This window comes from Amphiura filiformis, chromosome 17 (assembly GCF_039555335.1).
Source record: "Amphiura filiformis chromosome 17, Afil_fr2py, whole genome shotgun sequence".
NCBI lineage: Eukaryota > Metazoa > Echinodermata > Ophiuroidea > Amphilepidida > Amphiuridae > Amphiura > Amphiura filiformis.
The window spans coordinates 32,580,823-32,605,931 of NC_092644.1; the positions used below are offsets into that span (position 1 = coordinate 32,580,823).

Sequence of the window (25,109 nt, forward strand, 5' to 3'; positions counted from 1 at the left end):
CTTAATGAATACGTATCAAGATATCCATTTTTATCTCGATGATCTTACTATGTATACAGCTATATATATATATATATATATATATATATATAGTCTCTAAACCTTTCTCGAGTATTGTTGTTATCGTATCTCTCAATTTAGGCCTAATGATGAGAAGTATATACAAGTGCAAGGAATCTAACTAGCAAAACAGATTCCTTCACAACAGACTACATCAACATTCTCAACATGTTCATATCAAATTATGATCACACAAATAAGTGAGGACTTTCTTTTTGTGAGGAACCGTATAATGGGGTAACTTCAGTCAGCGGGGTAACTTTGGTCGGTCAAATAATTGTTTTTAGTCATATTTGGTGTCAATTTGTCAAGAAATATATTTGGAAGAAATAATTTTTTGATTTTTGACCAAAAATGAGCATTTTTTAACATTTTTTTCCAGAAACAATAAAAATTGATATTTGTGTTTGTGAGCAAGGATGCTTGATTAATTTTGCAAGGGGTCATATGTCACAAAAAACAACAACTTGCCCATATACAGCGAAGATCATTTTTTTGATTTTTTTTTCTTCATGGAATGTAATACTCTGACCAAAGTTGCCCCAAATGCGGGGTAACTTTGGTCAGGCTATTTTTAACCCCTAGGGCACCCTTACAAAATTATTAAAAATCTTCTTCAACTTCAAGGTGTAGAAGGGAACCCTAATGTCATAAAAAAAGAGATAATTAGAAATATAGTTGGTTTTGTTTGGAAGCAGTGGTTTCAAAAGTGCCCAAATTTACCCCATTTTACGGTATTTCATTTGAATATTTCAGGTTTTATATATACAATCATGTACTTACAAGAACTCTTTTTTGGAAGACAGAAATCAGTCTACTTGTGATCATGACGATAGGCATAAATATTGCATACACGGCCAAAGCACATACGGTGGTTAATCCGAGGGTGTAATACAACAAAGCAAATGTTGGGAAAACCTATTTATGGTAAATAGAAAATATATAAGTCCTATACTTCGTCTACTTTCTTTAACACGCAAAATATAGTCCAGTCAGATTAACTATATCACTCTTAACGTAGGTCTACTTTTCGGCGTAGTGGTAAAAGCCTAATAATTCCCGCCGATTACGAGCTGATCAAAGTATAGTTATTTATTTTTATTATTTAGATTTTTGTGTGACAAATCCAATAAAATATACTCACTGACTTTAGTTATAACTATAGTTATTTATTGTTTTATAAATGTTGCAGTTGAAGCCCGAGTTGAAGAAAGCAAGAAAGCAAGAAGCAAGAAAGCAAGCAAGCAAGCAAGCAAGCAAGCAAGCAAGCAAGCAAGCAAGCAAGCAAGCAAGAAAGAAAGAAAGAAAGAAAGAAAGAAAGAAAGAAAGAAAGAAAGAAAGAAAGAAAGAAAGAAAGAAAGAAAGAAAGAAAGAAAGAAAGAAAGAAAGAAAGAAAGAAAGAAAGAAAAAAAGAAGAAAAGAAAGAATCATCATAGAAAATTGAAACCATATCATACCATTACAATGAAGACCCAGACATGAATAAATTTGATAGCTTGCGCAATATTTTCAGCGTCGATAAACATAAAATTAGTTATTTGTCCAACGTAACTTCCACTATTTTGCATCCCTAGGTGTAGGCATTTTTCGTAGATCTCCGCCTGAAAATCAGTAAAATAAAATATCGATTATAACACCAACAATTCATATGCCTCAGAGCTGCCGCTCTTGCAGTGCGTATTTGCTTAGGAGAAGTCGACAAATTTACCCACCCCCCATTTTGTTGTTGACTGTACATCAACAGCATTAAGAAGAATCGTATTATTAAACTTTTGTGACAATATATCATTACGTGTTTCGTGTATAAGAATAATTATAAGTTTGTGTAAGTTTCGAGCATTTCAAACTTTTGAATGAGTTTTGATGGGGTACACAAATATTAAAGAAAAGTGGGGGAAACCCTATACGGTATTGGACTTCAAAATCTTCGCAAGCTCTGGGACATACTTTATTTGCTTAACCAATCTGTAGTTTAAAGATGACCTATAGACGAATCCAACGAGCCAAGTCATGGTCAGGATTTGGTCGGCCATTATTGGGTCCTCGCAACACCAAACTGGTGTTTGTAAAGCCGCTTACAAATCGATATTAGATTCTTTTGTGTTGTAAACTGTCATCATTCTTTTGTTTGACGTGTAACGCGGGTGATAGAATGCAGTTTAAAATACCCTCCCAAGGTCGCATCATTTCACATTGTAGGTGAAATGGAGCCGACGGGGACCCAGCTGTGGCTGCCATTGAGATGTAGGAATGTGTGAAATTGGATTCGTCTATATAGCAGACCGAGGGGTAGGATGTAATAATGGTTAAAATCTTCGCAAGACATACTATTTTGTTTTAGCTTCAGATACGAGTGTACATTGTGCGATGCATGTGTGTACCGTTAACAAATTTACCTGCAAGGCATTTTTGATATGCACCGATTCCACAGTCAACATGTAGTTTGATGCCCAATAGAAAAATTTCCTACTGAATGCAGCAACGAACATAATTATAAGTTGAACATAGCCATTAGTAAAAAAATCTTCATACGTAACGAAGTGGAAGCTTTCCTATAAATAATACAAGAAGAACCAATAAATTCAGTAATTACTAATTCAATGCATGGTATGATATCCCTGCAGCAGAGACATGATATTTTAGCAACAGTGACAAAGCCTGATTTTTGGAAGGGGGCACAACTTGTATATATTTTTGCCGACGAAAGTTGTGAATTTTTCAAAAATTGGGCAAAAAGTGAGAAAAGAGTCTATTATTTGCATATAATCAGTTTCGGTTATTTTTCATTTGATGTGCACTGACAATCGAGTAGCATGTATCATAGATTTTAAATATTTAAAATATATGCATGCATGGTGTCCAGTCGGATTTAAGGAAACGGGCCTGTCAGCAAAGTAGCCAGGGCCTTCCAATGAGGCGTCGCTAGACTATTGTTATTTCACTCCAGAAAATTGATTTCAATTCGATTCAAATTCAATTCTTTCTACACCTGGAGTCTTACTATTCAATTCCAATTCAATCCACCTTGCTTTAGAATTAATTCAATTCAATTCCAATTCAATTTTTCAATTTCAAAATCATTTCATTTCAATTCCAATCCAATGCAGTGAAATTAACAGCTAATCAATTTCAATTCAATTCTTAGCATTCATTTCAATTCCAATTCAATTCCAATTCCAATACAGTTGCAGTTTGTGTTAATTGACCAAAGGCACACTGCATTCCTGCAAAAACTGTGTCTAGAGATTGAACACTTTTTTGTCGTTGATATGTAAACACATGTAAAATCTAAACACAAATGTCAAACTTCAAAATATCAAGTGTTTAATATCTAAACACAAGGCATCAAATTACTAAACATGTTTAGCATTTAGACATGTTTACAAATCGAGGATAAGATGGTATCTAGAATGGTGTTTAATATCTAGACCCCGGATCTAGACACTGTTTTTGCAGTGCATGTTTTAAATTTTACTACCAATTTTATAACACTAGAGTCAGCAGCACAAAGTCAAAATCAAGTACACTAGTAGTACTACTTGTCACAAAAGCATTTCAACAGAAGACTAGAAGGCTATATATTTGTACACAAATACGGCTATACCTGCATGTTATCGGTTTACACAAACTTACAGTCCTTATTTGCTGAGGATTTAGGTTGCTGTTGTCAGTCTCTCTAATTCACAGTGAAGCTATGCAATTTGATAGATTGAAATTCACAATATGCAATTTGATTAGGGGAAAGCTATTCCAGAGGGAGTATGTAAATTAAATGGAACAGCTATTTTGGAATCATTTCAGAGGGAGTATGTAAATTAAATGGAACAGCCAAAGGTATGTTATTTGAATGGAACAGCCTTAACGCTTCACACGTGGTATTTCCAATTATCATCATCTATAATAATGCAATTTGAAACCAGAAGTAGTATGTAAATTAAATGGAACAGCCATTTCAGAGGGAGTATGTAAATTAAATGGAACAGCCTATTTTGTGGCCAGTTCAGAGGGAGTATGTAAATTAAATAGAACAGCCAATGGGTATGTAATTTAACTGGAACAGCCTTAACGTTTCTGTCATCTATATTATTATAATTACGCTATTGTCTCTGTGAATGGGGTGGGGTGGGTGTTATTAACAATATAATTCTCAGGTGTAATCTGTGTACAAACTCTGAGCCCTGAAGCTGCTTTATTTGATGATAAACGGACGACCCTTTTTAACATTTGGGGCCCTGGGCCCATAATATTTGACTTATGAGGCTCATGTACACATGTTGAAGTATAATTCTCAAGTGCTATCAGTAGACTTAAGCTGGGCACTGTAGCTGCTTTATTTACTGAGTAACGGCCGGCCCTATGTGTTAGCGTTTGGGGCCCTGGGGCCCATATTTTGTGACATATGGGTCTCGTATGTACATATAACAATATTTCTCAGGTGCAATCTATGTACAAACTCTGAGCTTTAGAGCTGCTTTATTTGATGAAAAACGGCCGGCCCTTTGCTTTAACATTTGGGGCCCTGGGGCCCATAATATTTGACTTATGGGGCTCATGTGCATATGTTGAAATATAATTCTCAAGTGCTATCAGCAGACTCAAGCTGGACATTGTAGCTGCTTTATTTACTGAGTAACGGCCGGCCCTATGTTTTAGCGTTTGAGGCCCTGGGGCCCATATTATGTGACACGTGGGGTTCATGTATAGGCTACATATAATAATATATAATGCTGAAGACCTATTAGTGTACCAAATCTAAACCCTGTAGCTACTTTATTTGCTGAGAAACGACGGGCCCTTTGTTTTAACATTTGGGCCTCTGGGGCCCTAGCCTAAACCATCTGGGGCCAAAATGGGCAAAAGGCACATTTACAACTTAGGGCCCATACATGTGCCACATATGAGCCCTAGTGCCCTTGTAGTGTTTTAGCTAGCCTTGTCAATCTGTTGCCCCTTATTTTAACATTTGGGGCCCTGGGGCCCATAATAATATATGACATGTGGGGCTCATGTATACTTGTATATATAGAGTACCCCTGGATCTATCAGTATACCAACTCAGGACCCTGAGGTTGCTTCATTTAATGAGAAACAGCATGCTTTGTATTTTTACATTTGGGCCCCTGGGGCCCGTGACCTTTGACCTCTGGGGCCAAGATGTGCAAAGGATAAATCTACGGGGTAGGGCCCATAAGTGTACCACATATGGGCCCTGGGGCCCATGTAGTTTTAACGCTAGCCCTGTCAATCTGTTGCCCCTTATTTTAACATTTGGGGCCCTGGGGCCCATAATATATGACATATGGGGCTCATGTATACTTGTATATATAGAGTACCCCTGGGGCTATCAGTGTACCAACTCAGGGCCCTGAGGCTGCTTCATTTGATGAGAAACGGCATACTTTGTATTTTTTACATTTGGGCCCCTGGGGCCCGTGACCTTGACCTCTGGGGCCAAGATGGGCAAAGGATAAATCTACATGGGGTAGGGCCCATAAGTGTACCACATATGGGCCCTGTGGACTTTGTAGTTTTAGCGCTAGCCTTGACAGAATGTTGTGTTTGATGGAGAAGGAAGAGGAGGAGAAGGAGAACTAGAAACCACAGTTGTGTTTGACCAAACACGAATATCTATGCCCGTGGCCCACACTCTCGCTAACACCCCACCAGACCATCACTCTCTTATACTCCACCAGACACTCACTCGCTCTAAAACACCACCAGGCTGTCCCTAGACTCTCTCTAATACCCCACCATGCCTTCACTCTCTTATACCCCATCAGACCATCAATCGCTCTAAAACACCACCAGACTGGACCATACTCTCTCTAATACCCCACCAGACCCTCATTCTCTCTTATACTCCACCAGACACTCACTCGCTCTAAAACACCACCAGGCTGGCCCTACTCTCTCTAATACCCCACCAAGCCTTCACTCTCTTATACCCCACTATACACTCACTCTCTCTAAAACACCACCAGGCTGGCCCCATACTCTCTCTAATACCCCACCAAGCCATCACTCTCTCTTATACTCCATCAGACCCTCATTCTCTCTGAAACACCACCAGACTGGAGAATACCCCTTTAATCCCAAAACATTTTGTCCCTTTAAGCGGTTAACCTCTTAACCCCATTGTACGTCGTGACGTATATTTGAAGCCTTCATCATTGCAAATACAGGTAGCTACCAAAATTCTACCTATTGCGATACACTGTGTTAACCTGTCGTACCTATTTTGCTTTTAAAAGCATATGAACTTTGACCTCTGGGGTTACCGTTAACAAATTTACCTGCAAGGCATTTTTAATATGCACCGATTCCACAATCAACATGTAGTTTGATGCCCAATAGAAAAATTTTCTACTGAATGCAGCAACGAACATAATTATAAGTTGAACATAGCCATTGGTAAAAAAATCTTCATACGTAACGAAGTGGAAGCTTTCCTATAAATATACAAGAAGAACCAATAAATTCAGTAATTACTAATTCAATGGTATGATATTCCTGCAGCAGAGACACGATATTTTAGCAACAGTGACAAAGCCTGATTTTTGGAAGGGGCACAACTTGTATATATTTTTGCCGACGAAAGTTGTGAATTTTTCAAAAATTGGGCAAAAAGTGAGAAAAGAGTCTATTATTTGCATATAATCAGTTTCGGTTATTTTTCATTTGATGTGCACTGACAATCGAGTAGCATGTATCATAGATTTTAAATATTTAAAATATATGCATGCATGGTGTCCAGTCGGATTTAAGGAAACGGGCCTGTCAGCAAAGTAGCCAGGGGCCTTCCAATGAGGCGTCGCTAGACTATTGTTATTTCACTCCAGAAAATTGATTTCAATTCGATTCAAATTCAATTCTTTCTACACCTGGAGTCTTACTATTCAATTCCAATTCAATCCACCTTGCTTTAGAATTAATTCAATTCAATTCCAATTCAATTTTTCAATTTCAAAATCATTTCATTTCAATTCCAATCCAATGCAGTGAAATTAACAGCTAATCAATTTCAATTCAATTCTTAGCATTCATTTCAATTCCAATTCAATTCCAATTCCAATACAGTTGCAGTTTGTGTTAATTGACCAAAGGCACACTGCATTCCTGCAAAAACTGTGTCTAGAGATTGAACACTTTTTTGTCGTTGATATGTAAACACATGTAAAATCTAAACACAAATGTCAAACTTCAAAATATCAAGTGTTTAATATCTAAACACAAGGCATCAAATTACTAAACATGTTTAGCATTTAGACATGTTTACAAATCGAGGATAAGATGGTATCTAGAATGGTGTTTAATATCTAGACCCCGGATCTAGACACTGTTTTTGCAGTGCATGTTTTAAATTTTACTACCAATTTTATAACACTAGAGTCAGCAGCACAAAGTCAAAATCAAGTACACTAGTAGTACTACTTGTCACAAAAGCATTTCAACAGAAGACTAGAAGGCTATATATTTGTACACAAATACGGCTATACCCGCATGTTATCGGTTTACACAAACTTACAGTCCTTATTTGCTGAGGACTTAGGTTGCTGTTGTCAGTCTCTCTAATTCACAGTGAAGCTATGCAATTTGATAGATTGAAATTCACAATATGCAATTTGATTAGGGGAAAGCTATTCCAGAGGGAGTATGTAAATTAAATGGAACAGCTATTTTGGAATCATTTCAGAGGGAGTATGTAAATTAAATGGAACAGCCAAAGGTATGTTATTTGAATGGAACAGCCTTAACGCTTCACACGTGGTATTTCCAATTATCATCATCTATAATAATGCAATTTGAAACCAGAAGTAGTATGTAAATTAAATGGAACAGCCATTTCAGAGGGAGTATGTAAATTAAATGGAACAGCCTATTTTGTGGCCAGTTCAGAGGGAGTATGTAAATTAAATAGAACAGCCAATGGGTATGTAATTTAACTGGAACAGCCTTAACGTTTCTGTCATCTATATTATTATAATTACGCTATTGTCTCTGTGAATGGGGTGGGGTGGGTGTTATTAACAATATAATTCTCAGGTGTAATCTGTGTACAAACTCTGAGCCCTGAAGCTGCTTTATTTGATGATAAACGGACGACCCTTTTTAACATTTGGGGCCCTGGGCCCATAATATTTGACTTATGAGGCTCATGTACACATGTTGAAGTATAATTCTCAAGTGCTATCAGTAGACTTAAGCTGGGCACTGTAGCTGCTTTATTTACTGAGTAACGGCCGGCCCTATGTGTTAGCGTTTGGGGCCCTGGGGCCCATATTTTGTGACATATGGGTCTCGTATGTACATATAACAATATTTCTCAGGTGCAATCTATGTACAAACTCTTGAGCTTTAGAGCTGCTTTATTTGATGAAAAACGGCCGGCCCTTTGCTTTAACATTTGGGGCCCTGGGGCCCATAATATTTGACTTATGGGGCTCATGTGCATATGTTGAAATATAATTCTCAAGTGCTATCAGCAGACTCAAGCTGGACATTGTAGCTGCTTTATTTACTGAGTAACGGCCGGCCCTATGTTTTAGCGTTTGAGGCCCTGGGGCCCATATTATGTGACACGTGGGGTTCATGTATAGGCTACATATAATAATATAATGCTGAAGACCTATTAGTGTACCAAATCTAAACCCTGTAGCTACTTTATTTGCTGAGAAACGACGGGCCCTTTGTTTTAACATTTGGGCCTCTGGGGCCCTAGCCTAAACCATCTGGGGCCAAAATGGGCAAAAGGCACATTTACAACTTAGGGCCCATACATGTGCCACATATGAGCCCTAGTGCCCTTGTAGTGTTTTAGCTAGCCTTGTCAATCTGTTGCCCCTTATTTTAACATTTGGGGCCCTGGGGCCCATAATAATATATGACATGTGGGGCTCATGTATACTTGTATATATAGAGTACCCCGGGATCTATCAGTATACCAACTCAGGACCCTGAGGTTGCTTCATTTAATGAGAAACAGCATGCTTTGTATTTTTACATTTGGGCCCCTGGGGCCCGTGACCTTTGACCTCTGGGGCCAAGATGTGCAAAGGATAAATCTACGGGGTAGGGCCCATAAGTGTACCACATATGGGCCCTGGGGCCCATGTAGTTTTAACGCTAGCCCTGTCAATCTGTTGCCCCTTATTTTAACATTTGGGGCCCTGGGGCCCATAATATATGACATATGGGGCTCATGTATACTTGTATATATAGAGTACGCCTGGGGCGATCAGTGTACCAACTCAGGGCCCTGAGGCTGCTTCATTTGATGAGAAACGGCATACTTTGTATTTTTACATTTGGGCCCCTGGGGCCCGTGACCTTGACCTCTGGGGCCAAGATGGGCAAAGGATAAATCTACAGGTAGGGCCCATAAGTGTACCACATATGGGCCCTGTGGACTTTGTAGTTTTAGCGCTAGCCTTGACAGAATGTTGTGTTTGATGGAGAAGGAAGAGGAGGAGAAGGAGAACTAGAAACCACAGTTGTGTTTGACCAAACACGAATATCTATGCCCGTGGCCCACACTCTCGCTAACACCCCACCAGACCATCACTCTCTTATACTCCACCAGACACTCACTCGCTCTAAAACACCACCAGGCTGTCCCTAGACTCTCTCTAATACCCCACCATGCCTTCACTCTCTTATACCCCATCAGACCATCAATCGCTCTAAAACACCACCAGACTGGACCATACTCTCTCTAATACCCCACCAGACCCTCATTCTCTCTTATACTCCACCAGACACTCACTCGCTCTAAAACACCACCAGGCTGGCCCTACTCTCTCTAATACCCCACCAAGCCTTCACTCTCTCTTATACCCCACTATACACTCACTCTCTCTAAAACACCACCAGGCTGGCCCCATACTCTCTCTAATACCCCACCAAGCCTCTCTCTCTTATACTCCATCAGACCCTCATTCTCTCTGAAACACCACCAGACTGGAGAATACCCCTTTAATCCCAAAACATTTTGTCCCTTTAAGCGGTTAACCTCTTAACCCCATTGTACGTCGTGACGTATATTTGAAGCCTTCATCATTGCAAATACAGGTAGCTACCAAAATTCTACCTATTGCGATACACTGTGTTAACCTGTCGTACCTATTTTGCTTTTAAAAGCATATGAACTTTGACCTCTGGGGTTGTGGCTAGCATAGCATACTTCTAGGGTCATAGGCCATCATTGTACCAAGTATGAACCCTGAGGGCGCTATAGTTTTTGAGCTAGAGCTGTTTGAAATTTTACACATATTGCCCCCTGTAGCCCATGACCTTTGACCTTTGGGGTCGGGGTACCCTAGGATGTATCTAGGGGTCATGGGCCATCATTGTACCAAGTATGGGCCCCGAGGCTTCTTTGGTTCTTGAGCTAGAGGAGTGCAAAGAAGTGATCTTAAGAAGGAGGAGGAGAAGGAGGAGAAGCCGAAGACTAGAAACCACAGTTGTGTTTGACCAAACACGAATATCTATGCCCGTGATGACCACACCTAACCCCCTTCCCATATTCACAAACGAAAACTTGGTGAGCACCATGTGAAACCCCTTGTTTTAAACTTTCATTTGATATACATGTAATGCTCATAACACTAGACTGGCCCACACTCTCTCTAATACCCTACCAAGCCTTCACTCTCATTTATACCCCACCAGACCCTCACTCTCTCTAAAACACCACCAGACTGGACCACACTCTCTCTGATACCCCACCAGACCCTCACTCTCTCTTATACTCCACCAGAAACTCACTCGCTCTAAAACACCACCAGGCTGACCCATACTCTCTCTAATACCCCACCAAGCCTTCACTCTCTCTTATACTCCACTATACACTCACTCTCTCTAAAACACCACCAGACTGGCACACACTCTCTCTTATACCCTACCAAGCTTTCACTCTCTCTTATATCCCACCAGACCATCAATCTCTCTAAAACACCACCAGACTGGACCACACTCTCTCTAATGCCCCACCAGCCCTCACTCTCTCTTATACTCCACCAGACACTCACTCACTCTAAAACACCATCAGGCTGACACATACTCTCTCTAATGCCCCACCTAACAACGGTAACATGATCTGGGTGTTCTTCCTTCCACATTGTGTATGCCTGATCAATAGAGACTTCCATAACCCTTCTCTGTGTCTGCTGTTTCACTGTTCTCACGTTCATTGCAAATACAGGTAGCTACCAAAATGCTACCTATTGCGATACACTGTGTTAACCGGTCGTACCTATTTTGCTTTTTAAAGCATATGAACTTTGACCTCTGGGGTTGCGGCTAGCATAGCATACTTCTAGGGTCATAGGCCATCATTGTACCAAGTATGAACCCTGAGGGCGCTATAGTAGTTGAGCTAGAGCTGTTTGAAATTTTACACATATTGCCCCCTGTAGCCCATGACCTTTGACCTTTGGGGTCGGGGGTACCCTAGGATGTATCTAGGGGTCATGGGCCATCATTGTACCAAGTATGGGCCCAGGGGCTACTTTAGTTCCTGAGCTAGAGGGGTGCAAAGGACTGATCTTGAGAAGGAGAAGGAGAAGGAGAAGAACTAGAAACCACAGTTGTGTTTGACCAAACACGAATATCTATGCCCGTGGCCCACACTCTCTCTAACACCCCACCAGACCATCACTCTCTTATACTCCACCAGACACTCACTCGCTCTAAAACACCACCAGACTGGACCACACTCTCTCTAATACCCCACCAGACCCTCACTCTGTCTTATACTCCACCAGACACTCACTCGCTCTAAAACACCATCAGACTGACCCATACTCTCTCTAATGCCCCACCAGACCCCCACTCTCTTTTATACTCCACCAGACACTCACACGCTCTAAAACACCAACAGGCTGACCCATACTCTCTCTAATACCCCACTAAGCCTTCACTCTCTCTTATACTCCACTATACACTCACTCTCTCTAAAACACCACCAGGCTGACCCATACTCTCTAATACCCTACCAAGCCTTCACTCTTTCTTATACCTCATCAGACCATCAATCTCTCTAAAACACCACCAGACTGGACCACATTCTCTCTAATACCCCACCAGACCCTCTCTCTCACACTCCCCCAGACACTCACTCGCTCTAAAACACCACCAGGCTGACCCAAACTCTCTCTAATACCCCACCAAGCCAACACTCTCTCTTATACTCCACCAGACACTCACTAGCTCTAAAACACCACCAGACTGGCACACACTCTTTCTAATACCCCACCAGACCCTCACTCTCTCTTATACGCCACCAGACACTCACTCGCTCTAAAACACCACCAGGCTGACCCAAACTCTCTCTAATACCCCACCCAGCCATCACTCTCTCTTATACTCCACCAGACACTCACTCGCTCTAAAACACCAACAGGCTGACTCATACTCTCTCTTATACCCCACCAAGCCTTCACTCTCTCTTATACTCCACCAGACACTCGCTCTAAAACACCAACAGGCTGACCCATACTCTCTAATACCCCACCAAGCCTTCACTCTCTCTTATACTCCACCAGACACTCACTCGCTCTAAAACACCACCAGGCTGACCCCAACTCTCTCTAATACCCCACCCAGCCATCACTCTCTCTTATACTCCACCAGACACTCACTAGCTCTAAAACACCCCCATATTGGCGCACACTCTCTCTAATACCTCACCAGACCCTCACTCTCTTATAATCCACCAGACACTCACTCGCTCTAAAACACCACCAGGCTGGCCCAAACTCTCTCTAATACCCAACCAAGCCTTCACTCTCTCTTATACTCCACCAGACACTCACTCGCTCTAAAACACCACCAGGCTGACCCCAACTCTCTCTAATACCCCACCCAGCCATCACTCTCTCTTATACTCCACCAGACACTCACTAGCTCTAAAACACCCCCAGATTGGCGCACACTCTCTCTAATACCTCACCAGACCCCCACTCTCTCTTATACTCCACCAGACACTCACTCGCTCTAAAACACCAACAGGCTGACCCATACTCTCTCTAATACCCCACCAAGCCATCACTCTCTCTTATACTCCATCAGACCCTCACTCTCTCTGAAACACCACCAGACTGGAGAATACCCCTTTAATCCCAAAACATTGTGTCCCTTTAAGCGGTTAACCTCTTAACCCCCATTGTACGTCTTGACGTATATTTGAAGCCTTTATTATTGCAAATACAGGTAGCTACCAAAATGCTACCTATTGCGATACACTGTGTTAACCGGTCGTACTTATTTTGCTTTTTAAAGCATATGAACTTTGACCTCTGGGGTTGCGGCTAGCATAGCATACTTCTAGTGTCATAGGCCATCATTGTTCCAAGTATGAACCCTGAGGGCGCTATAGTAGTTGAGCTAGAGCTGTTTGAAATTTTACACATATTGCCCCCTGTAGCCCATGACCTTTGACCTGTGGGGTCAGGGGTACCCTAGGATGTATCTAGGGTCATGGGCCATCATTGTACCAAGTATGGGCCCAGGGGCTACTTTAGTTCCTGAGCTAGAGGGGTGCAAAGGACTGATCTTGAGAAGGAGAAGGAGAAGGAGGAGAAGGAGAAGGAGAAGGAGAATCCGAAGACTAAACAGAACAAATACAATATCTATGCCCCGTTGCACGGGCATAGATAAGGAGAAGCCGAAGACTAAACACAACAAAAACAATATCTATGCCCCGTTACACGGGCATAGATAACTAGAAACCACAGTTGTGTTTTACCAAACACGAATATCTATGCCCGTGATGACCACACCTAACCCCCTTCCCTATTCACAAACGAAAACTTGGTGAGCACCATGTGAAACCCCTTGTTTTAAACTTTCATTTGATATACATGTATGTAATGCTCAAACACTAGACTGGCCCACACTCTCTCTAATACCCTACCAAGCCTTCACTCTCATTTATACCCCACAGACCCTAACTCTCTCTAAAACACCATCAGACTGACCCATACTCTCTCTAATACCCCACCAAGCCTTCACTCTCTCTTATACTCCACTATACACTCACTCTCTCTAAAACACCACCAGACTGGCCCATACTCTCTCCAAGCCTTCACTCTGTCTTATATCCCATCAGACATCAATCTCTCTAAAACACCACCAGACTGGACCACACTCTCTCTAATACCCCACCAGACCCTCACGCTCTCTTATACTCCACCAGACACTCACTCGCTCTAAAACACCACCACCAGACTGGCCCACACTCTCTATACCCCACCAGACCCTCACTCTCTCTTATACCCCACCAGACCATCACTCTCTCTAAAACATCACCAGACTGGACCACACTCTCTCTAATACCCCACCAGACCCTCACTCTCTTTATACTCCACCAGACACTCACTCGCTCTAAAACACCACCAGGCTGACCCATACTCTCTCTAATACCCCACCAAGCCTTAACTCTCTCTTATACTCCACTATACACGCACTCTCTCTAAAACACCACCAGACTGGCCCACACTCTCTCTTATACCCTACCAAGCCTTCACTCTCTCTTATACCCCATTAGACCATCAATCGCTCTAAAACACCACCAGGCTGACCCATACTCTCTCTAATACCACACCAAGCCTTAACTCTCTCTTATACTCCACTATACACGCACTCTCTCTAAAACACCACCAGACTGGCCCACACTCTCTCTTATACCCTACCAAGCCTTCATTCTCTCTTATACCCCATCAGACCATCACTCTCTCTAAAACACATACTCAGGCTAGGCCTATCCCGGATAGTAGGTCTGGGTTTTTTCATAGGCCTACAATATTACACAAAATTAAAAGATTTTAATTTTGTGCATCATTACCACGATATAAATTTTAGGGTAGGCCTACCTAGGCCTATTGGGGTTTCAATCAAAGATTATTTGTGTAAAAACAGTAGCATCTGCATAAATATTGTAATTATTGCTGAGGACCGATCGCGCGGAGGAGGACGTCCAACTTTCAGGAGACTGATAGGCCTAGGCCTACTATCCGGGATAGGCCTAGTCTGAGTATAAAGATTGATGGAAGTGAACAAGACGCAGATACACACGACGAAGCCGAAAAATATTATCAGTAGGCCTATGACCCCAACAGAAAGGGAATTCTTTAGTCATGTTTTGTTTAAATAGGCCACGATTTTGATAAACACCTTGGGTAAAAAATAGTATAAATTGCAAATTTCTATGCGGCGCTTCACGCAAAATAAACCTGCGCCTATGAGGCAATTTTCTTTGCCTCTCACTCACCCTACCCCCCTCGTCAAAAAGTCAAGGTAGCCTACGCTACTATGAGAAATGGACTACAAACTGCTTCAATTGGGCCTTCATATTATGGAACATAGTTTTCAATCAGTGTAATAAGTGTCCACTAATTGCCTTCAGTTGGCGCCGACGACTCAAGACCACCCCTGGCAAAGCGCGACGAGAGGCACGCTTCGCGGACGTAGGCCTATCCCCCACGCAAATTTTTCTTCTACGGCCTCATATTTCACCGATGGCATATCTCTACACACCACCCTTGAAGCATTTCTTACCGATCCCTTGGCCCTAGAATTAGAAATTACCAACTCACATGTGTCGTCATTCAGTACTGCAATAACTCATCAGTGATTCTAGACAATATCGCAATCTGTGCAATTTATACGCTGGCGGTGTGTATATTATTTTTATTTTTAAATTATGTTACAATGCTACGGCGACTTCACTTCAACATAAATTTATGTTAATGCATTTTATGTTACATAATTTCTGGACGGATCGTACACACATATTGCCCCCTGTAGCCCATGACCTTCGACCTCTGGGGTCGGGGATACCCTAGGATGTATCTAGGGGTCATGGTCCATCATTGTACCAAGTATGGGCCCAGGGGCTACTTTAGTTCCTGAGCTAGAGGGGTGCAAAGGACTGATCTTGAGAAGGAGGAGAAGAAGGAGAAGGAGAACTAGAAACCACAGTTGTGTTTGACCAAACACGAATATCTATGCACGTGGCCCACACTCTCTCTAACACCCCACCAGACCATCACTCTCTTATACTCCACCAGACACTCACTCGCTCTAAAACACCACCAGACTGGACCACACTCTCTCTAATACCCCACCAGACCCTCACTCTCTCTTATACTCCACCAGACACTCACTCGCTCTAAAACACCATCAGGCTGACACATACTCTCTCTAATGCCCCACCAGACCCCCACTCTCTCTTATACTCCACCAGACACTCACACGCTCTAAAACACCAACATGCTGACCCATACTCTCTCTAATACCCCACCAAGCCTTCACTCTCTCTTATACTCCACTATACACTCACCCTCTCTAAAACACCACCAGGCTGACCCATACTCTCTCTAATACCCTACCAAGCCTTCAGTCTCTCTTATACCACATCAGACCATCAATCTCTCTAAAACACCACCAGACTGGACCACATTCGCTCTAATACCCCACCAGACCCTCACTCTCTCTTATACTCCACCAGACACTCACTCGCTCTAAAACACCACCAGGCTGACCCAAACTCTCTCTAATACCCCACCAAGCCATCACTCTCTCTTATACTCCACCAGACACTCACTAGCTCTAAAACACCACCAGACTGGCACACACTTTCTAATACCCCACCAGACCCTCGCTCTCTCTTATACGCCACCAGACACTCACTCGCTCTAAAACACCCCCAGGCTGACCCAAACTCTCTCTAATACCCCACCCAGCCATCACTCTCTCTTATACTCCACCATACACTCACTCGCTCTAAAACACCAACAGGCTGACCCATACTCTCTCTAAATACCCCACCAAGCCTTCACTCTCTCTTATACTCCACCAGACACTCACTCGCTCTAAAACACCAACAGGCTGACCCATACTCTCTCTAATACCCCACCAAGCCTTCACTCTCTCTTATACTCCACCAGACACTCACTCGCTCTAAAACACCACCAGGCTAACCCAAACTCTCTCTAATACCCCACCCAGCCATCACTCTCTCTTATACTCCACCAGACACTCACTAGCTCTAAAACACCCCCAGATTGGCGCACACTCTCTCTAATACCTCACCAGACCCTCACTCTCTCTTATAATCCACCAGACACTCACTCGCTCTAAAACACCACCAGGCTGGCCCAAACTCTCTCTAATACCCCACCAAGCCATCACTCTCTCTTATACTCCATCAGACCCTCACTCTCTCTGAAACACCACCAGACTGGAGAATACCCCTTTAATCCCAAAACATTGTGTCCCTTTAAGCGGTTAACCTCTTAACCCCATTGTACGTCTTGACGTATATTTGAAGCCTTCATCATTGCAAATACAGGTAGCTACCAAAATGCTACCTATTGCGATACACTGTGTTAACCGGTCGTACCTATTTTGCTTTTTAAAGCATATGAACTTTGACCTCTGGGGTTGCGGCTAGCATAGCATACTTCTAGGGTCATAGGCCATCATTGTACCAAGTATGAACCCTGAGGGCGCTATAGTAGTTGAGCTAGAGCTGTTTGAAATTTTACACATATTGGCCCCTGTAGCCCATGACCTTTGACCTTTGGGGTCGGGGGTACCCTAGGATGTATCTAGGGGTCATGGGCCATCATTGTACCAAGTATGGGCCCCGAGGCTACTTTAGTTCTTAAGCTAGAGGAGTGCAAAGGACTGATCTTGAGAAGGAGGAGAAGGAGAAGGAGGAGAAGGAGAACTAGAAACCACTTGTGTTTGAGCAAACACGAATATCTATGCCCGTGACCCCACCCCTTAACCAAGCACTCCCCATGCAAAAGTTACTGACCAACATGTGAAAGCCCTTGTTATAAACTTTAATTGATATAAGTATCAATCATCCTCATAGCACCTAATTAAAAAGCGCCCAATTGGGCGCCAAATCCAAAAGTTGGTGACCACCATGTGGAAGCCCTTGTTATAAACTTTAATTGATATAAGTATTATCCCCATAGCACCTTAAATATAAAAGCGCCCAATTGGGCGCCAAATCCAAAAGTTGGTGACCATTATATGGAAGCCCTTTTTATAAGCTTTAATTGATATAAGAATCATCCTCATAGCACTTAAAATATTTAAAAAAGCGCCCAATTGGGCGCCAAATCTAAAAAACTGGTGACCACCCCTTGGTCACCCCCTTACAAACCGTGACAACCCTTAACCCTCCTAACACCCATTAACCAACCATACTCCATGTCCCACAATGACAGCCTTTTGAGGTGGTCCAAGGCACCAATATCAAAATGCCTACACATTCCCTTTAAGGATATTTTTGTTAAGTGATCAATTTCCTTGACGTACGATTCGGGCCGTTATCATTGCAAACACAGGTACGGTAGCTAACAAAACGCTACCTATTGCGTTACACTGTGTTAATAGGTTGTACCTAGTTTGCTTTTTAAAGCCTTTGAACTTTGACCTCTGGGGTTGTGGCTACCATAGAATACATCTAGGGTCATGGGCCATCATTGTACCAAGTATGAACCCTGAGGGCGCTGTAGTTCTTGAGCTAGAGCTGTTTGAAATTTTACACATATTGCTCCCTGTAGCCCATGACCTTTGACCTCTGGGGTCGATGTTAATTCAGGAAATATCTAAGGGTCATGGGCCATCATTGTACCAAGCATGAACCCTGAGGGTGCTATAGTTCTTTAGCTAAAGCGGTTTTAAAAAATTACACATATTGCTCCCTGTAGCCTGTGACCTTTGACCTCTGGGGTCGTGGCTACCATAAGTTACTTCTAGAGGTCATGGGCCATCATTATACTAAGTATGAACCCTGAGGGCGCTGTAGTTCTTGAGCTAGAGCTGTTTGAAATTTTACACATATTGCCCCCTGTAGCCCATGACCTTTGACCTCTGGGGTCGAGGTACTCTAGGATGATGCTAAGGGCCATGGGCCATCAGTATACCAAGTTTGGGCCCAGAGGCTGCTTTGGTTCTTGAGCTAGAGGGGTGCAAAAAGTGATCTTGAGAAGAAGAAGAAGAAGAAGAAGAACTAGAAACCACAGTTGTGTTTGACCAAACACGAATATCTATGCCCGTGATGACCACACCTAACCCCCTTCCCCTATTCACAAACGAAAACTTGGTGAGCACCATGTGAACCCCCTTGTTTTAAACTTTCATTTGATATACATGTAATGCTCATAACACTAGACTGGCCCACACTCTCTCTAATACCCTACCAAGCCTTCACTCTCATTTATACCCCACCAGACCCTCACTCGCTCTAAAACACCACCAGACTGGACCATACTCTCTCTAATACCCTACCAAGCCTTCACTCTCTCTTATACCTCATCAGACCATCAATCTCTCTAAAACACCACCAGACTGGACCACACTCTCTCTAATACCCCACCACACCCTCACTCTCTCTTATACTCCACCAGACACTCACTCGCTCTAAAACACCACCATGCTGATCCAAACTCTCTCTCTAATACCCCACCCAGTCATCACTCTCTCTTATACTCCACCAGACACTCACTTGCTCTAAAACACCACCAGACTGGCCCACTCTCTCTCTAATACCCCACCAGCCCCTTACTCTCTTATACTCCACTAGACACTCACTCGCTCTAAAACACCAACAGGTGGACCCATACTCTCTCTAATACCCCACCAAGCCTTCACTCTCTCTATACTCCACCAGACACTCACTCGCTCTAAAACACCAACAGCCTAACCCATACTTCTCTAATACCCCACCAAGCCTTCACTCTCTCTTATACTCCACCAGACACTCACTCGCTCTAAAACACCAACAGGCTGACCCGTACTCTCTCTAATACCCCACCAAGCCATTACTCTCTCTTATACTCCACCAGACACTCACTCGCTCTAAAACACCACCAGGCTGACCCAAACTCTCTCTAATACCCCACCCAGCCATCACTCTCTCTTATACTCCACCAGACACTCACTAGCTCTAAAACACCACCAGACTGTACCACACTCTCTCTAATACCCCACCAGACCCTCACTCTCTCTTATACTCCACCAGACACTCACTAGCTCTAAAACACCCCCAGATTGGCGCACACTCTCTCTAATACCTCACCAGACCCTCACTCTCTCTTATAATCCACCAGACACTCACTCGCTCTAAAACACCCCCAGGCTGGCCCAAACTCTCTCTAATACCCCACCAAGCCATCACTCTCTCTTATACTCCATCAGACCCTCGCTCTCTCTGAAACACCACCAGACTGGAGAATACCCCTTTAATCCCAAAACATTGTGTCCCTTTAACCTCTTAACCCCATTGTACGTCTTGACGTATATTTGAAACCTTCATCATTGCAAATACAGGTAGCTACCAAAATGCTACCTATTGCGATACACTGTGTTAACCGGTCATACCTATTTTGCTTTTTAAAGCATATGAACTTTGACCTCTGGGGTTGCGGCTAGCATAGCATACTTCTAGGGTCATAGGCCATCATTGTACCAAGTATGAACCCTGAGGGCGCTATAGTAGTTGAGCTAGAGCTGTTTGAAATTTTACACATATTGCCCCCTGTAGCCCATGACCTTTGACCTTTGGGGTCGGGGGTACCCTAGGATGTATCTAGGGGTCATGGGCCATCATTGTACCAAGTATGGGCCCAGGGGCTACTTTAGTTCCTGAGCTAGAGGGGTGCAAAGGACTGATCTTGAGAAGGAGGAGAAGGAGAAGGAGAAGGAGAAGGAGAAGACTAAACACAACAAATACAATATCTATGCCCCGTTGCACGGGCATAGATAAGGAGAAGCCGAAGACTAAACACAACAAATACAATATCTATGCCCCGTTGCACGGGCATAGATAAGGAAAAGGAGAAAACTAAACAGAACAAATACAATATCTATGCCCCGTTACACGGGCATAGATAAGGAGAACTAGAAACCACAGTTGTGTTTGACCAAACACGAATATCTATGCCCGTGTTTTCCGCTTTAAATGATATAAGTATCATTATCATAGCACCTAAAATAAAAAACTGCCCAATTGGGCGCCAAATGCAAAAGTTAGTGACGATCATGTGAAAGCCCTTGTTATAAACTGTAATTGATATAAGTATCATCCTCATAGCACCTAAAATAAAAAAGCGCCCAATTGGGCGCCAAATCCAAAAGTTGGTAACCATTATGTGGAAGCCCTTTTTATAAGCTTTAATTGATATAAGTATCATCCTCATAGCACTTAAAATAAAAAAAGCGCCCAATTGGGCGCCAAATCTATAAAAACTGGTGACCACCCCCTTGGTCACCCCCTTACAAACCGTGACAACCCTTAACCCTCCTAACACCCATTAACCAACCATACGCCATGTCCCACAATGACAGCCTTTTGAGGTGGTCCAAGGCACTAATATCAAAAAGCCTACACATTCCCTTTTAAGGGAATTTTTGTGATCAATTTCCTTGACGTACGATTCAGGCCGTTATCATTGCAAATACAGGTAGCTACCAAAATGCTACCTATTGCGATACACTGTGTTAACCGGTCGTACCTATTTTGCTTTTTAAAGCATATGAACTTTGACCTCTGGGGGTTGCGGCTAGCATAGCATACTTCTAGGGTCATAGGCCATCATTGTACCAAGTATGAACCCTGAGGGCGCTATAGTAGTTGAGCTAGAGCTGTTTGAAATTTTACACATATTGCCCCCTGTAGCCCATGACCTTTGACCTTTGGGGGCGGGGTACCCTAGGATGTATCTAGGGGTCATGGGCCATCATTGTACCAAGTATGGGCCCAGGGGCTACTTTAGTTCCTGAGCTAGAGGGGTGCAAAGAAGTGGTCTTGAGAAGGAGGAGGAGGAGGAGAAGGAGAAGGAGAAGGAGAAGACTAAACACAACAAATACAATATCTATGCCACCGTTCCACGGGCATAGATAAGGAGAAGGAGAAGACTAAACAGAACAAATACAATATCTATGCCCCGTTGCACGGGCATAGATAAGAAACCATAGAATGGCAATATACCCGTTCATGCTTCGCATGCGGGTATAATACTACTTACTAGTGTTACGTTAACTCACTTTTCACATTCAAACAATGCAAGTGATCCTTGACCTGGGTCCTATTTTATGAAACTTTGGAACTTCTTAGTTCTTAAGGTGACTGACTTCCCTATATTTGTCTTAACTTCTTGTCCACCATGCACATTATTTTCTAAACTTAAGGTGTGTGGTACGATCGATAATGGGACTCTGTCTCCACACTGATCTCAAAAAAAACAAAAATCAAGGTTTGATATAGCCCCTACTTGTCTCCTGCTCCTCCTAAGATTTTACACCCAAAAATCCTTGTACTTTTGAAAAAGTGTGAAAAAAGCTGTCAAAGATATAAGCATTTTCTTTGTTCAAATGTACAATGACTTTTGAGCATTGGGACTTTTACTGTATTGCCAAAAGTTTGAGATCTTTGGCAAGTTGGAGGGGGGTCTCATACTCACATTATCGATCATATCAAGCAATTTAAAACATTGGAAACGCTAAGAATCAATTTGCATCATATTAGAAGATATTAGTGTCTTTATGAACATAGAACCTATAATTTTTCCACATGACAAGAGAGACAGTAGATATTCTTCTAAAGAAAGATTAAGAAGAACTCCCCAAAAGTCTCAAAAAGTTTAACTATACCTGTGTATGAGAAATGATATCAATTTATCGTGCTTTTAATTTCCTTCAATATATGTCTATTTTATGCTATCATTTTGAAATGAAAGCTTTCCAGAATACTTAGTTGCAATAAGTTTTGTAACACTATTGATGTTAAATTTTTAATGTGTGTCTCTTTGGGGAATAAACCTGGAAGTGTATCAGAATTCAGAACGTGGCAAGGACCCTTTTTTTTTCAGGTGGAATGATCTGGAATCACAGACATCTGCTTGTGAATTGAAATGCTGAATTGAAATCAAAGCTGAATTTCATTTCAATTCCACTTCATTCTTCATCACTCAACATGATTTCAATTCCAATCCAATCCAATTCTTCATTGCTCACGATGATTTCAATTCCAATCCAATTCAATTCATGCCCAAGCCCACTCATTTCGATTCCAATTCAATTCCAATGCATTGAAATGAAAATCGCCCAAAATCCATTTCAATTCAATTCGATTTCAATGCATTGAATTAACATTACGCTAGACCAATATGAATGATTCGGGGGGTGTACAGCATGTTTTTCCGACGGAAATATTTTGTGAATTGTATACCCAATTTTTTTAGACAGGACGGTGCTCAAGAATCTAAAAAGTGGAGGGGGGAGGGGAAAAAAAATTTCGACATTTTTTTAAATTAGTAACTACTATAACATAACATTAACAATAGGCCTATTAATTTACGTAACAACAGCACAATTTCGCAACATATTAATCTTTTATATGACTCTTGCAATTTGCCGACAATCACATAGCTTTCACTACATTTGCCGACAATCACATGGTTTTGACGACAACAGTCAATTTTTGCCGACAAATATTTTGTATTGGGGGTTGTCACACCCCATACCCCCCCCCCCCCACTCTGGAGCGACGCCCTCGGAATCACGGTTTCAAGTAAGAGGGGATGCAAACCTATTAGGCCAATGAAAGTCAATTCCTTGTTTCCCGTTACACAATTTTTCATGACTGTGTAGGTGACCATTTCATTTTTCATTATTCATTATTTCATATCATTTCATTATTGCATCTGTTACAGGTGTAAACCAATAACTACCCATGTGATAAATCACAGTTTGTAGATTACAGATGTCGTTTACAACCACATGAAGGTGATTGTATCATTTTACAACTATTATCAAACTAAGTTTCACAATATTTTTTATGGGATGAGATCAGAGCAGATCAAAAAGTGCGGGACAGAGAAGTGAGTAGGTATTCATTATTAATTCATTATTAACCATATACCATACTCCTACTGCAAAGAAAATCCCTGAAAATCAACAGAAAGAGATTTATGATATATTTAAAACCACAATTATTTATTGGTATGCAAAAGTTTGTTAGAAATCATCATTTTATTCAAAATAATGAAATATTTGGACAGCAATTGGTTTTGAGCGGATAGGGTAACGGGAAACTAGGAATCGACTTTCATTAGCCTTATACATGTAAGAGTTAAACTCCATACATACAGGGGGAAAGTTCATGGAAAAACGTGCGGGGTTCATTGGTTACTTTTCGCCAGCGTTATCGCCAGCGTTAGCTGGCTATCTAATTCGGAGATCGTCTTTGTTTGCTAAAGAGATTACGGGGTACTAGCATTGGTTTGAATTACTTTGCGGAACTTTTTATGGTGAAAATATATAATAGACCTGTTATTGGATTTGTAAGAAAAAGGAAGTATGTTTTGCCGTTTCAACGAATAAAAACGAGTGAGAATTTCAAAAGTTATGGTTTGAAGGAAATATGACATTAAAAGTTTATGCCAGGCCTATAATAGTTTCCACAGCATATCAACGAAAGAAAATTATAGAATCCTTGTTATCAGGCGTTCTTAGATTTACATTTGCAGACCTCCTAGAGATCAGCACAGCTAGAGATGTAAGTGTATTGATAACATGATTAAAACCTTTATGGACGTAAAAGTCAAAGTAAAAATATCCTATATCCTGTATCGTTTTATGGATAAAAATGACTCAAAATGTCATTTATGAAATAATTTATATCTTAAACATCAGCTTTGTCTTTTCAACGGGAAAAATTCGATGCAATTTCAGGGCCTATTTTTGATATGGGTATAATTTATATACATATAAGTATATTAAGTATAAATTGCGAATTAATATAAAATTAATCTGCATGTATAAGGCAAGTAGGATGGCAGTTTTTAGCCAATTTACTAAAAACTGCATTTCTTTATATTAATAATGAGCTAAGGGTAGCCTAAAAGGCAGAAAAGACAAAAAGACAGAACAATTTGGAGTAATTAATTGACAGGAAGTTATAGGAGTTGTTTGGTTTGCTGTTTCTGTGTGCATGTTCTCATCATTGATGGTTTGGTGGACTGTCATGA

At 41.8% G+C, this 25,109-nt stretch overlaps 1 protein-coding gene across 1 annotated transcript in view; it reads right to left on the bottom strand.

Moving 5' to 3' along the window:
- The window catches only part of LOC140137153 (ATP-binding cassette sub-family C member 8-like), a 38,194-nt gene that overhangs the window by 5,335 nt on the left and 7,750 nt on the right, over nucleotides 1-25,109 (bottom strand). Inside the window, exons 4-7 of the mRNA XM_072158806.1 lie at nucleotides 6,354-6,509; nucleotides 2,457-2,612; nucleotides 1,518-1,661; nucleotides 844-978 (exon numbers count right to left, since the gene is read on the bottom strand). Of these exons, the coding sequence (XP_072014907.1) occupies nucleotides 844-978; nucleotides 1,518-1,661; nucleotides 2,457-2,612; nucleotides 6,354-6,509 (591 nt within the window). The remainder of the gene's footprint in view (nucleotides 1-843; nucleotides 979-1,517; nucleotides 1,662-2,456; nucleotides 2,613-6,353; nucleotides 6,510-25,109) is intronic.